This window comes from Narcine bancroftii, chromosome 1, assembly GCF_036971445.1.
Source record: "Narcine bancroftii isolate sNarBan1 chromosome 1, sNarBan1.hap1, whole genome shotgun sequence".
Lineage (NCBI taxonomy): Eukaryota > Metazoa > Chordata > Chondrichthyes > Torpediniformes > Narcinidae > Narcine > Narcine bancroftii.
Window position 1 is genome coordinate 143,838,926 of NC_091469.1, and position 15,164 is coordinate 143,854,089.

Genomic DNA, 15,164 nt, shown 5'->3' on the forward strand with positions numbered 1-15,164 from the left:
GCCTTAGCAGCGTCTAACGTACCTACGACATGACAGAATTTTGTGTGCTCTGCTGTTATGCCACCAAGATGAAACTGGGTTTCAGCCTGATTAAGCCATACCCAAGGTTGAAAAGGGATGCAAGTGAAGTCCCACTGCATTAACTGCAGCCTCTGTTCCTCAGAGTGTTTGGACCAATGGATTGGAGTTCAGAGCTATAAAGGTCCAAATACTCTGAGGAACAGATTTTAACATCTGTACCCCATGCAGGATAGGAGGACAAAATCCTTTATCTGGAACCCTTGGGAGACAGTGTGTTCCAAATTTCAGATTTTTTCGGAAAGCCCATCCGAATTGTGCTATCGTATCCACCCCAACCCCTTCCAGTCGCCCGGTTGTTCCCCCCCCAACCACCGGTCCCTCGGCCGCCTCCCCTAACAGCCGGTCCCTCAGCCGCCTCCCCCAACCACCGATCCCTCAGCTGTCTCCCCAACCAATGGTCCCTCAGCTTTCTCCCCCAATTGTGGTCCCTCAGCCGCCTGACAGTCTCCCCCAACTGCTGGTTCCTCGGCCACCTGGCCGCCTCCCCCAACTGCCGGTCCCTAGGTCGCCCAGCCGCCTCTCCCAAACGCCGGTCCTCGGCTGCCTCCCCCAACCATTGGTCCCTTGGCCGCCTGGACGTCTCCCCCAACCGTCGGTCCCTTGGCCTGCTGGACGTTTCCCCCAACCGCCTGTCCCTAGGCCGCCTGTCCGCCTCTCCCAGCCGCTGGTCCCTTGGCTGCCTTCCCCAACAATCGGTCCCTTGGCCGCCTCCCTCAACCACTGGTCCCCACTGGCCGGATTTTGGAGCTATCCGGATTTTAGAGGTCCAGATAGTGTGCCTGTATTTATTTTCTGAAAGCAGAGCTTGAGAAAGCCTTCTCTGTAGTTGAAAGGCCTTGTTCTATATGTTAAAATTACAAGGGAACCCTTTTACTGCAGTTTAAATCAAGTTTATGGATACACAGATTTCAAATCACTAAACATGCCTTGCTGTGTGTAGATTTACGCAGAACAATTTAAAGTGTGTACCATTAGAGGTAGCAATAAAGTTGCGAGCTGAGATTTTCTGAATAATGCTGACGTTGCTACTAATAAATACAAGATTACACATTTCATTTTAACCACCAGGAGTGTAAGTCTCTGTGGAATCACAAAAGCCAGAGTGGATTGTTTCAACAGCTCATTAAAATATATATTGTCTCCATCTGAAAAATCACTGACAATGAGATAACTATTTGCCAGGGTACTCACTGCACCCAGTGCACCCTTTGTGGCATTTTCTACATCAGAGAGACTGGTCACAGACTGGGAGAGTCAGCACTCAGCACCTCCACTCCGTTTGCAGCCACAGTGACCTCCCAGCAGCCAACTATTTCAATTCTGAATCACACTCCCAGACTCGCAAGTCTGTCCATGGCCTTGTGCACTATCCCACCCTGACCACCTGCAATTTGGAGGAACAACACCTGATTTTCCATCTGGGCACCCTCCAGCCAGATGGCATTAACGTTTACTGGATTCCACAAAACCTGATGGCCTTTTCTTACCCCTACCCATTTTCCTGTCTTCCAGTTCATCTACACACCCAATCATCCCTCCTCTCCTTCGTTACTGTTGTCCCCTCCCTCCTTTCTCCACCTATCATCTCCTGACTTTGCCAACCCCCCCACCCCGCCCACTCTTTTGTTCGGATGCTTGCCGGAATTTTCTCATACTTTAATGAAGGGCTCAAGCCTGAAACGACGGCTCTGTATCTTTACCTTTGTTACATAAAGGACACTGTTTGACCTGCTGACCTTCTCCACCATTCTATGTTTTTTTTTAAATTTCAACCACAATGTCTACAGAATTTTGTGATTTACAACAAACAACAGGATATATTTTATGATCCTCCAATTTCCTCTCCTTCCTTTTTACCTGTGACACTAGGTCATGCATTGCGAGGCACGTTTAACAAAGGTTTCTTTGGTCAAGATGTGTGTTCTGTCTATATGTGTGTGCTCAGTGTGTTGCACCTAGGACCGAAGAATGCTGTTTTGTCAGGTTGTACTTGTACTTCTTTGGCTTGGTTTCGCGGACGAAGATTTATGGAGGGGGTAAAAGTCCACGTCAGCTGCAGGCTCGTTTGTGGCTGACAAGTCCGATGCGGGACAGGCAGACACGGTTGCAGCGGCTGCAGGGGAAAATGGGTTGGTTGGGGTTGGGTGTTGGGTTTTTCCTCCTTTGTCTTTTGTCAGTGAGGTGAGCTCTGCAGTCTTCTTCAAAGGAGGTTGCTGCCCGCCAAACTGTGAGGCGCCAAGATGCACGGTTTGAGGCGATATCAGCCCACTGGCGGTGGTCAATGTGGCAGGCACCAAGAGATTTCTTTAGGCAGTCCTTGTACCTCTTCTTTGGTGCACCTCTGTCACGGTGGCCAGTGGAGAGCTCGCCATATAACACGATCTTGGGAAGGCGATGGTCCTCCATTCTGGAGACGTGACCCACCCAGCGCAGCTGGATCTTCAGCAGCGTGGACTCGATGCTGTCGACCTCTGCCAACTCGAGTACTTCGACGTTAGGGATGAAAGCGCTCCAATGGATGTTGAGGATGGAGCGGAGACAACGCTGGTGGAAGCGTTCTAGGAGCCGTAGGTGATGCCGGTAGTGGACCCATGATTCAGAGCCGAACAGGAGTGTGGGTATGACAACGGCTCTGTATACGCTTATCTTTGTGAAGTTTTTCAGTTGGTTGTTTTTCCAGACTCTTTTGTGTAGTCTTCCAAAGGCGCTATTTGCCTTGGCGAGTCTGTTGTCTATCTCATTGTCGATCCTTGAGTCTGATGAAATGGTGCAGCCAAGATAGGTAAACTGGTTGACCGTTTTGAGTTTTGTGTGCCCGATGGAGATGTGAGGGGGCTGGTAGTCATGGTGGGGAGCTGGCTGATGGAGGACCTCAGTTTTCTTCAGGCTGACTTCCAGGCCAAACATTTTGGCAGTTTCCGCAAAGCAGGACGTCAAGCGCTGAAGAGCTGGCTCTGAATGGGCAACTAAAGCGGCATCGTCTGCAAAGAGTAGTTCACGGACAAGTTTCTCTTGTGTCTTGGTATGAGCGTGCAGGCGCCTCAGATTGAAGAGACTGCCATCCGTGCGGTACCGGATGTAAACAGCGTCTTCATTGTTGGGGTCTTTCATGGCTTGGTTCAGCATCATGCTGAAGAAGATTGAAAAGAGGGTTGGTGCGAGAACACAGCCTTGCTTCACGCCATTGTTAATGGAGAAGGGTTCAGAGAGCTCATTGCTGTATCTGACCCGACCTTGTTGGTTTTCGTGCAGTTTGATAATCATGTTGAGGAACTTTGGGGGACATCCGATGCGCTCTAGTATTTGCCAAAGCCTTTTCCTGCTCACGGTGTCAAAGGCTTTGGTGAGGTCAACAAAGGTGATGTAGAGTCCTTTGTTTTGTTCTCTGCACTTTTCTTGGAGCTGTCTGTACAATCAGGTGATAAATACCTTGGGTTTGTTAGCAGTGTTCCTTATTACCAGATTATTGAGTTACATCTCTGCATCATTAACTCAGAAGTCTTGGCTAATGAACCTGACACACATGAGTTCAGTTCCCATTGTGATAACCAGTGGGCATTTAACAAAGGTTTCATTGGTCAGGATGTGTGTTCTGTCTGTATGCGTGTTTGCAGTGTGTTGCACCGAGGACTGGAGAGCGCTATTTTGTCAACTTGTATTTGTACAATCAGATGATAAATAAACTTGAACTTGAAGTAACTGAAGGGAAGTTGGGAAATGGATCATTAATGCAGGTTCTCATCCAAGTCACACATGGTTACTATCACATTGCTTGGATATAAATCCTAGAATTCCCAAAAGGTATTGTGGAAGTATTTTTTATGACAGCCCAAAATGCCAGCTCACCACCATCAACTCAAGGCAAATTAAAGAGGGTAATAACTGCTGAACATGACTATATCTGGAAAAGTGAACACAAACTATTACTGGTACCACGTATTGAAGCATCTCTCTCATACACGAGATTGTGGCACAAATGGGAGATGCTAGCTTCAATTGCCAAATGGGCTTCAAGTTTTTGGATTGATTGGTATGTGAGTTCCTCTAAGCAAGGGTCAATAGTAAAAGCACATACCGACATTGGAAATACAAGAAGGAGTCATCAGTTTGGCTCTTTGCAATTACCTTACCTTTCAATCTGGCCATGGCCATTTTTAAATTTTAAATTTAGACGCAGCGCACTAATGGGCCCTTTCTGCTCATCTATCCATGCTGCCCAAATACACCCATTTGACCCATAACCCCAGTACGTTTTTGAACAGTACTGCAAGGAAACTCTCTCTCTCTCTCTCTCTCTCTCTCTCTCTCTCTCTCTCTCTCTCTCTCTCTCTCTCTCTCTCTCTCTCTCTCTCTCTCTCTTTAATCTAACTCTTAATTGATTGTATTTAATTATTTGGCTTCAACTGCATTCTGGTTCACTTTCTTTCTGGTGTTTTTCCTTTCTGGAAGAAGAAATCTATCCTCATTTATGTAACATGGTTGATCCTTTACACTTGACTATGACCCCTGATTCTGGACTCACCTGGCATCAAAAATCATAAAACATTCTTCTTTTATCTAGTCTGTCCAGACATGTTGGAATTTCTTATATTCCCATGAGGTTCCCATTCATTATGCTAAACTCTAATGAGAATGCATCGAGGGTTGCACAATTAGCATAGCGATTAACACCACGCAGTTACAGCGCCAGCGACCCAGGTTCGAATCTGGCACTGTCTGTAAGGAGCTTGTACATTCTCCCCGTGTCTGCGTGGCTTTTCAATGGGTGCTCCAGTTTCCTCCCACCCTTCAAAATGTGCTGGAGTTGAAGGTCAATTGAATGTAATTGGGCAGCTTGGGCTCATGGACCAGAAGGGCCTATTACTGTGCTACATAGCTAAGTTAAAATTAAAAGTTAACATGTATCTGTCAATCAACCTGACCTCTATTTATACATCAGGTTAGTTTGCAGGAAACCCTTTATATTCTTTTGTTGAAAACAAAAAAAGGCTTTATGATTGTAATACTGGAGTAACTTAGCAGATCTCGCAGCAGCCACGGTAGGTAAAGATATATAATCAACGTTTCGGTATACCTTGACAAAAGGCTCAGGACTGAAATGTTGGTTATACATCTTTACCTCCTATGGATGCTGCAAGACCTTGCTGAGCTCTTCCAGCATTTCTCTGTTTTTCACTACCACCGTCCGCAGACTTTTGTGTTTCACTACATAATTATCGTCTTTATTTTTGGAGCTCCCCTCCCATTAACATCTAATTACAGCTGCATCAAAAGAACTGAGCCTTTGCATCATAATCTGCCAAAGTGCTGCAAACATTTGTCATATTACACGTACTGGATCTGATACATGTTTGTTTTTTATGTGTGTCCCTTTAACTCTTGCAGGAAAATTCACATGCATTGAAGTGCGATTCCATCTTGAGAGACAAATGGGTTATTACCTCATTCAGATGTACATTCCCAGTCTTCTAATTGTGATTCTTTCCTGGGTGTCATTTTGGATCAACATGGATGCAGCCCCAGCAAGAGTAGCTCTGGGGATTACCACAGTACTCACAATGACCACACAAAGCTCTGGATCTCGAGCTTCACTGCCAAAGGTAGGAGGCTGAACTCATGGGTTGTCAAACTAATCAATGTGAATGCCAATAGTAAAGACAGTAAAACCCCCGTCATGCAGCATTCCAGCAACCAGCAAAAAAGTGCGGAAAATAGACAGGTTAAAAAATACTGAAGTTTAAAATTGGCATGGTTTTCCATTAGTTCTCCAATCGTGCAATACTCAATCTCAAGCAACTGGAAAATTCACTTATCCATCATCTACCAATCCATAGAGGTGTTTTACTGCACATGTAAATATGAACAACTTATTTGCTTTAATAACACACTTGGCAAAAATAATCAATACATGCTTGATCCTGTTCTGTCACGAGGTGTGCGAAGATTAAGACAATGTTTGTTGTTCTTAATATTGTGAATAAAGTCTATTTCTAGAATGTTTTGCCAGGGTTCGTGGTGGAGGCTGAAACATTAGGGTATTTAAGACCTTAGATAGGCACATGGATGCAATAAAAATAGAGAGTTACAAGGTACGGAGTGTTTAGTACCTTTTTTAAAAGGAATATGTGGCTCAGCGCAACAATGAGGGCCAAGGAACCTGTACTGTGCTCTGGTGCTCTATGTCCTAGAGTGGGGTAGGCAGATCGGCAGCAGATCGCAAGAAACTTTTTCACATTAGCGAAGGTGTCTAGAACTACAGGGCTTAGATTAGGGTAAAGACCAGAAGCTTTAGAGGGGATCCTAGGATAATATTTTTCACTCAGAATGTTGTTGGAATCTGGAACACGCTACTTCAGAGGCTAGTGGAGGGAGAGATTTAAATATAGAGAGGAGCACTGGAATTGGTAAGACATACACAGCCACAAAACAAGCCCTGGTAAAGAGGATGAGTATGGATGGGTACTTAACTGTGGGCTGAAAGGCCTGTTTCTGAATTATATGGCGATTCTTCGGTTTCTGAAAACCACCTTGCTATTATTTTCACAATTATGTGAAGAGAAAGAATGAACAAATTAAGGAATGAAATGGTGCATAAGGCACACTAACAACAATTTAATATAATTAATATGTGAGAAGTCAACTGTGAATCTGTGGGGGCCACTTCCTGCTCCAGTGCTCCCGATGTGGTATCCTCTACATCGGGGAGACTGGGCGTAGACTGAAAGATCATTTTGTTGAGCACCTTCATTCTGTCTGCTGCAAAAACAAGGACCTCCCAGTGGCCAACCACTTTAAATCCACATGACATTCCACACTGACATGTCTATCCATAGCCACATGCACTGCCAGGTTGAGACCACCCACAAATTGGAGGAAAAAAAAACCTTGTATTCCGTCCCGGCAGTTTCCAACCAGTCAGCATTAATATCAACTTCTCCAATTTCCACTAACCTCTCCCCCTCCTCCCCACCAGTCCCGCTTTTTATCTCATCCTCCAGCTCCCAACCCCCTTCCCTTTCTTCTATCAGAGAGATTCCCTTCATCCTCTGCCCTCTCCTCTTATCACTTCTTTTATCTCTTCTACCCTCCCACCTGAATCCACCTATTACCTCTTATCTGTTAGCTTGGGCTTCTCACTCTTCTCCTGCCTTTTCTCTGCCCAACCTTTTAATTCAGACGTCTGACAAATTCTAATTTTTCGCATGCCTCAAGAAGGCCCAAACCGATAACTCCCTTTTACTTCCTATTGGATGCTGAGTGACCTGCTGCGATTCTTCAGGACTTTTGTGTTCTGCACGAGACTCCAGCATCCGCAGATTTTCTTGCTTCCCCCCAGGATACAAAGGGATTTAGGTGACCTGCAAAAGGTGAGAATGCGAGTAGAGCAAGTAATTGGGAAAGTTGACAGAATGTTGTCATTTACATCAAAAAGAATTTAATGGAAATGTAGCAAGTTACATAGGGCATTAGTGAGATCTTGGCCATACTTAAGGAAGGGCATTGATGCATTGAAAGATGTTCAGATAAAATTGATCAGCCAAGGATTTGGAATGAGCAGAAATTAAACTTGAAAGTCTGCAGATACTGTGATTGAAGTAACAACACAACGCTGGAGAAACTCAGCAAGGTCAAACAGTCTACTTAATATAGCAATGGTAAAGATGTATCATCAACATTTTGAGCTTGAGCCCTTCTTCAAAGTATGACAAAACGTAGGTAGGTGTCCAAACAAAATGGTGGGGGCGGGATGCGCAAGGGTCAGGAAGAGGGGCACAGTCCCACAGGAAGGAAGTAACAGGCAGATATAGGAGGAAGGGCGCAGGAGCAAACAGGGGGAGAGGGATGACTGTGAATGGAGAGAGGTGGGGGTGTCAGTGTTAATTCTACCTAGTTGGAGAGTGCTCAGATGGAATATTAGTTTTTGGGTAGGTAATATATGAGGAAAAAAACACAAAAATTTGCAGACACCGTGGTATAAAATTAAAACACACAATTCTGGAAAAACTCAGCAGGTCAAGCAGTGTCCTTTATATAGCAAAGATAAAGATACATAGCCGATGTTTCAGGCTTGAGCCTTTCATCAAGGTATGGGACAATGTCTGTAGGCATCCGAACAAAAGGTTACGGGGGAAAGGGGTGGTCACAAGGCAGGAGGTGATATATGGAAAAGGGAGGGAGGGGACAGCAGGGATCAAGGGGAGGGGGGATGGCTGGGTGAAGGGAGGGGAAAGGGAGGGAAGAGAGCTGGAAAGGGGAAGGGAAGTGGGGAGGGGAAGAGGAGAGCAGGTTAGCAGAAACCGGAAAAGTCAGTTAATGTCATCAGGCTGGAGAGTGCCAAGGCGGAAAATCAGGTGTTGTTCTTCCCATTTGTGGGTGGTTTTGGGGGGACATGGGCAAACATGTGAGTATGGGAGTGTGACACAGAACTGAAATGGTTGACTACTGGAAGGTTTCTATTACTGTAGCAGATGGAATGAATGTGCTCAGTGAAGCAATCTCTCAATCTACGCCCAGTCTCTCTGATGTAGCGAAGGCCACAAAGGGAGCTCCGGATGCAGTAGATTAGTCCTGTTGCTTCACTTTAAAGGTCTATTTGGGGCCCCGGACCGAGGTGAGGGAGGAGGTGTGGACATAAATGTTGCAAATCCTGCAACCACAGAGAAAGGTGCCGGTGGGGGGGGGGGGGGGGGGGGGGGTTGATTGCTGGAAAGAGATGAGTACATGAGAGAGCCATGGAGGGAGAAGTCTCTATGGAAGACAGAGAGGAGAGGAGAGGGGAAGATGTGTCTGTGGTAAGTGCCGGAACTTCTGGAGGATAATGTGTTGGATAATATGTTCCCTTCTCCTTTCCAGTTCTCCCCTTTCCCTTCCCTCTCCCTTCACCGAGCCATCCCTTCTCCACATGATATCAGAATCAGAACTTATTGCCATGAGCCAGGTGTGAAATTTGATGATCAGATTTGCAGATTATTGTGTAAACATTCATATTATGACCATCTTACAACATTACTATAAAAAAAAAAACAGTGCATGAAAAATAAGGCCGTGTCTTTGCTTCATTGATTATTCAGGAATTTGATGGCAATGGGGAAGAGGCTGTCCTTGACCCGCTGAGTGCTCGTCTTTAGGTTCCTGTACCTTTTCCCAATGATAGCAGTGTGAAGAGGGCATGGCCTGTGTGGTGAGGGTCTTTGAGGATAGAGGGTGCTTTTGTAAGACACCACCTCATGTCGATGTCCTCAACAGAGTGAAGACTGGTTCCTGTGATCTCGCAGGCTGAGTTAACAACCCCCTGAAGTTTAATCTTGTCCCGAGAGTTGGCACCTCCATACCAGGCAGTGATGCAACTGGCCAGAATGCTATAGACATTTATGAGAGTCTTTGGTATTATACTGAATCTCCTCAGACACCTCACAAGTTTAGCCGCTGGAGAGCCTTCTTTGTGATTGTTTCAACATGAAGGCTCTAGGACAGATCCTCGGAGATGTTGATATCCAGGAATTGGAAGGTCTTGACCTCTACCTCTCTTCTCCACCTATCGCCTCCTGCCTTTGCCAGCCCCCCCCCCCTCCCCCACTTCCTTCCCCACACTTTTGTTCGGACACTTGCTGGCATTTTCTCATACTTTGATGAAAGGCTCAAGCCCAAAATGTCGGTTATGTATTTTCACTTTTGCTATATAAAGCTTTGCTCAATGTCTCAGCAAAAGAGGTGTAAGGTGTTCCTTCCATCCGATGGCCTATAGATCACCCTTGGGCAAGGTGTAGTACCTGTTTAGCCTCCAAATCAGGGTCACGTGAAGCTATGGCTTGCAGATGGTTGGTGGTTTTTACAAGCAGATTCAACAAATTGGAATTTATGTTTGTAAATTTAAAAGTGCTGGGCAGATGAATCTGCTGATCAATAGGCAGGGTGACCCATTCAGTTTGGACAGTGCAACTGAAGAAGGCAATGCGAAACAACTTCAGTATCTTCCCCATATATAATCATGAACTCATCATGGACTATGGTCTCAGATCAAAGATGGAGCCTTCACTGAAAGGGAAGAGGCTACAACTGCAATTTGGCGGGTCAGAGATCATGACAGATGGAGAGACATAATCGCCTACACCGAATGGCAAGGCACCTGAATGATGATATAAAGGACACTGCTTGACCAGTGTCCAGCTTTGTGTGTGTTTTAGGTAATATCTGAAGAAAGTTTGAATAAGCTTGGGTTTTTATACACTGAAGTTCGAACATATTTAGCAAAGTGGGTTCAAATCCAATGCTGTGAAGAGTTTGTACATTTTCCCCATGTCTCTCTGGGTTTCCTCTGGTTCCTCTGGTTTACTTCCACCTTTTAAAATGTACGGGGTTCATAGTTTAATTGGGGTATTTTGGCAGCATATAGGCTCATAGAACACTACAGCGAAGTACAGGCCCTTCAGCCCTCAATGTTGTGCTGACCCATATATTCCTTATAAAAAAAGTACTTGTGGGATAATCTACGGTCAGAATTTTAAAAATGGGTCCTCCATTTGACAAGGCAAATCTTTTCTTTACAAATGTTATGAGTTTTTGGGATACATTTTCTGAAGCGATGAAGGAATAATAGGAAAGATGGATATTTGATAAACAAGGGTATGGGTGAGGTTACAATCAGAGAAACCACTTGAAATGACAGGTGCATGGTCTAGCTCTCATCTGAGAAAAATACTCGTCTACAAAGCCACAATTCTCCACCTCCGATGCAGTGAACTTCCCTTTCTAAAATGCCAGTAGAGGGAAGCAGTCGTGGCCCGAAATTGGCCAGTTAAGATAGCAACATCATCCCACATCAAAGACATGAAGGAAAGCCTTGGGCATTTCACCAACCCTTCCCCCTTCCCCTCTCTCCACCCTGACCTCTTCAATCACAGAGGTCCAGAGTTATCCAGAATCTCCAAGGGTTCTGTCCTGTGATGTCACGGCCTTATAATGAATGGAGATTACCGTACTCCATCTCCAACTATAGACGACGGAAGAAATCCTGAGATAAGCTTATGCCTCATTAGAAATACACCTGACAATTCCAAATAGATCTCAGAAGATCCAACAGCAACTTTTAATGAAAATTATGGATACTTGGAATGAAAAATAAGCAAGGGGGTGTCTCGGATAAGGTGAGGCTGGGTTGTCTTGGTTGTACCAATGGGTTAAGGGAAGCAATTGTGGACAGAGGCTGAATAAAGAAACATACAAGCTGTTGAGTGAGGACAATTCTGTATTGTCCAATACAGAACTATCGGATATGCCCAATAGGCGTCTTTGTGGAGAGATAAGAACTGAGCCAACATCTCAGTTCTGAGTTCAGAAGGCTTCAACCTGCCCAGATGGAAGATGAGGTGCCATTCCTCAAGCCATTGTTTCCCAGGCTCATAGACTACCCAACAATACAGTACAGGTATAGGCCTTTCTACTCATCCCTCTGTGCAGAAAATAATGTCTATCTTAAACTAAAATTCCACTGCTTGCACATGATCCATACCTCTCTATTCCCTGCATATCCATGTATGCATCCAGAAACCTCATAAATACGATTATTTACCTCCATCTGCCACTACTCCTGGCAGCCCTTTGATAGAACCAACACACTGTGTGTAAAGAACTTCGCCTGCACATTTCCTTCACAGGGATGTCAACAAATTTGTCACTTTAGAAGCAATTAAGACAGGTGACCAAAAGCTTGTTAAAGACAAGTTTTAAAAAGTGTTTTCTTCTTTTTAAAATATTTTTATTGATTTTAATAGAAAAACCCCTATATACATGATTTCTAACTGATTACATAATTCAATTCAATTCATAGTATATACATAACCTATCTAAATTATAATACAGAATAGAAACCATAATTATCAGGCAACATATCTTGCTCAAAGTCTCGGATTCTGATGTTAAACAGAAAATAATAAGATAGAATCAAGGATCCCAGAGAGCGACTATAAATCTTCATCCTATTCTATAATGTGATCATTATTAATTGTTTACTACAGTCTGGTTTCCTCTAGAAATAAAAAAAAGGAAAAGTACCCCCCCCCCCACACTAGTCCTGCCCCTCCCACTAAACAAGATTAACCTGTATATATTAAGTAGATATGAATCGAATTGTGACCTGACATCAGAGCATTCTCACACAACTAGATCTTCAAATGGTGATCGTAATCCATGAATGGGCCTGGGGATCTTGTCGAATTCAACCTTAACATCTTTAATGCTATATCTAATTTTCTCCAAACTTAATTAAGACATAAAGTCATGCAACCATTGCATATCAGTAGGTGAAGAATCATCTTTCCATTTCATCAGAATTGCTCGACTGGCTATCAAGGATGTAAAGGCTAGGATTCCTTTTTGGGTTGAAGTCAAGGGTATAACCTCTTCTTGAGAGAAAGTAAACAAAGCAATTCAGGGGCATGGTTCTAATTTGAAGCAATTTAAAGGAGATGGATGAGATGAAGAAGCATGAGGTTTAGGCAGAGAATCCCAATTCCAAGGATTTTTGAAACGCAGCCTTCAGTGGTGGGTGAATTAAAACTGAGGATGCACAGGGACCAGAATGCAGGAGTGTAGCTATCTTGAAAGGACGGGCAACCTGGAGGAGCCCATCATAGTGGATCTGTTTCTTCTTCTAATTGAACGATGGACCAATAGATGTAACTAAAAGCACCAAGAGAACCTACCTTTAATGTGGTCATCAGCTCCTTGAATGAACACTATGGCGCAGAAAGAGGCCCTTCAGCCCATCTAGTCTGTGCCAAACTACTATTCTGCCTAGTTCCATTGATCTGAACCCTGACCACAGTCCTCAAAATCCCTCATATCCACGTGCTATCCAAATTTTTTCTAAAATGTCAAAACTGAGCCCTCATTCACCATTTCAGTTGGCAGCTCATTCACATTCTGACCACTCTCTATGTGAAGAAGTACTCCCTAATGTTCCCAATAAACCTTTAATCCATATCTTCTAGTTCTTCTCTTACCCCTGTGGAAAAAGCCTGTTTGCTGCGGCTGCATGCAACGTTGTTATTGTTTTATAAAGTTAATTAAGCTAATAATGCCATCACCAATCTTGAAATAATAGTTTTAATAGGGATGTGTGTCTGTATCTGTGTGCGTGCGTGTCTTTGTTTACCTTTCTGTGCATGTGAGTGTACGTCTGTGTGCCTGCATATGTGTGTGTGTGTCTGTGTCTATGCAAGGGCTTGCACATGAGTGCGTATGTCTGCGTCTGTGTGCCTGCATGTGTGCACGTGTGTGTATGTCGGAGTGCCTGCATATGTGTGTATGTGTGTGTGTGTATGCACTTAAATGAGTGAGATCAAAAAAATTACCACATCTTAAAACCAGATTTAAGATATTGAATGGCCTTCACAATAGATAAGGTTCTCGTGTGCAAATCCATGGAGTTTAATTCTCAGTGTGCCAGTATGGAATCAAGTTGCTGACATTTCTTTCTGCTCACTGCAGGTGTCCTATGTTAAGGCGATTGATATCTGGATGGCAGTTTGCCTGCTGTTTGTGTTTTCTGCCCTTCTGGAGTATGCAGCCGTTAATTTTGTGTCAAGACAACACAAAGAGCTACTCCGACTGCAAAGGAGGAAACGGAAGGTTAGCAACAGTCTATGTATCTTGAATGCAGATCCACAGCTCCTCAATTCTGTCACAGACCACAACCTCAATTGTACGCTACTGACGCAGTAAACTCTCAAAACACTTGATAACTTGTGATTCCCCTGCCCTGTAAGATGGAACCTCTGCCCTGCCTGTTGCATTGTTTAATTGTGACCTATCCTGGGAATCCCTTTGACATGCATGTTATAGTGTGAAACAATCTAAGAGGTAGCATGTTACAAACATTGGTGAAAAGTCTCATATTTAAGTCGTGTAGCTGTATGGCTTTTATCTCATTCTCAGTAGGAATGTTTTAAGACCGTAGAAGTCAGCGACAGCCTGATGGCTAGACATGTGCGTTACCCTAATAAATAACTTTCTGTTTCTCTTATTTGCTCATTCCTTTTGACCGAAAGAATGTTGAGGGGGTGCTTGATGGAAATGAGAACATAGAAACGGTGCGACGTAGCAATGGCTTGAGAAACAGCGAACCAATATACGGCACTCTGGCTCAAATCTACAGTTCGAATTTCAGGGTAAAATGACAAGCAGCTGTCCCATTTGTTGTGTGATTAAAAAGTCATAACCAAACAAGTTTCTTTCGTTGCACCTCTTGTCTGTGGCAATAGGACCTGTCGCCCTTTGTAGTCTGTTTACTGTTCATTTGTGGTAAAATTGTAGTCCTGTTTCAAGGTACCTATCTTGCTGAAGTTAGTTAGTTTTTTTTTTAACAATTCACATCCGCAACTCCCAATTCTCCCTCCAGAAAAACCAAGCTTTAGACACTCAGGAAAAAAAAAATGCACTCCTCCTTTCCAACCCAACCAAATTGAATTGCAAGGGAAATTAAGAACCAGAATTTATGAAAATGGAAAAAGGCTGACAAACATCAAAAAAAGGAATAGTTTAGCATTTCTGTCTTAATCGATCCAGAGTACATAGGTGTGATTTTCAGTTATGAAAACAATGAAATGAAATATTGAAGCTGACCCTACTGTTTTGAAGCAAGATTTCTGTTTCTACTGGAAGCCCAGAGAATATTTGGGGACGTATTTAGCAAGAGATACAAGTAAAATTTCTATTTCACTTGTGCCCTTCAAAACCTTCCAAAACTTATGAATTCTTAACTTTGCAGTAATTTTGGAAGCATGGATATCAACTCGTGTGCAGAAAACCCCAAAAAGCAATGTTAAAATGACCAGATGATCTGTTTTGGTTTTTATCTGGTGGGGGGTGGGGGGGGGGGGGGTGTAACATAGCTAGGAGTCCCGGAAGAACTCCCCTACTATTCCTCGAAATCCAGCAATCGGATCTTATACAGCAACATTATCGGAGAGGGGTTCTTTTTTTCTGTAAAACCTGCAAAACAAAACCACTGAAATAGAAAGAAGCACCATTTGTAACTGGTTGACGTTAATTTTTATTTGAAACCAAAACTCGTGGCTATGATG

General features: G+C 43.9%; 1 protein-coding gene across 1 annotated transcript in view; it reads left to right on the plus strand.

Moving 5' to 3' along the window:
• The window catches only part of glra3 (glycine receptor, alpha 3), a 189,633-nt gene that overhangs the window by 154,597 nt on the left and 19,872 nt on the right, over positions 1-15,164 (plus strand). The window contains exons 7-9 of the mRNA XM_069940928.1: positions 5,467-5,681; positions 13,570-13,710; positions 14,130-14,249. Of these exons, the coding sequence (XP_069797029.1) occupies positions 5,467-5,681; positions 13,570-13,710; positions 14,130-14,249 (476 nt within the window). The remainder of the gene's footprint in view (positions 1-5,466; positions 5,682-13,569; positions 13,711-14,129; positions 14,250-15,164) is intronic.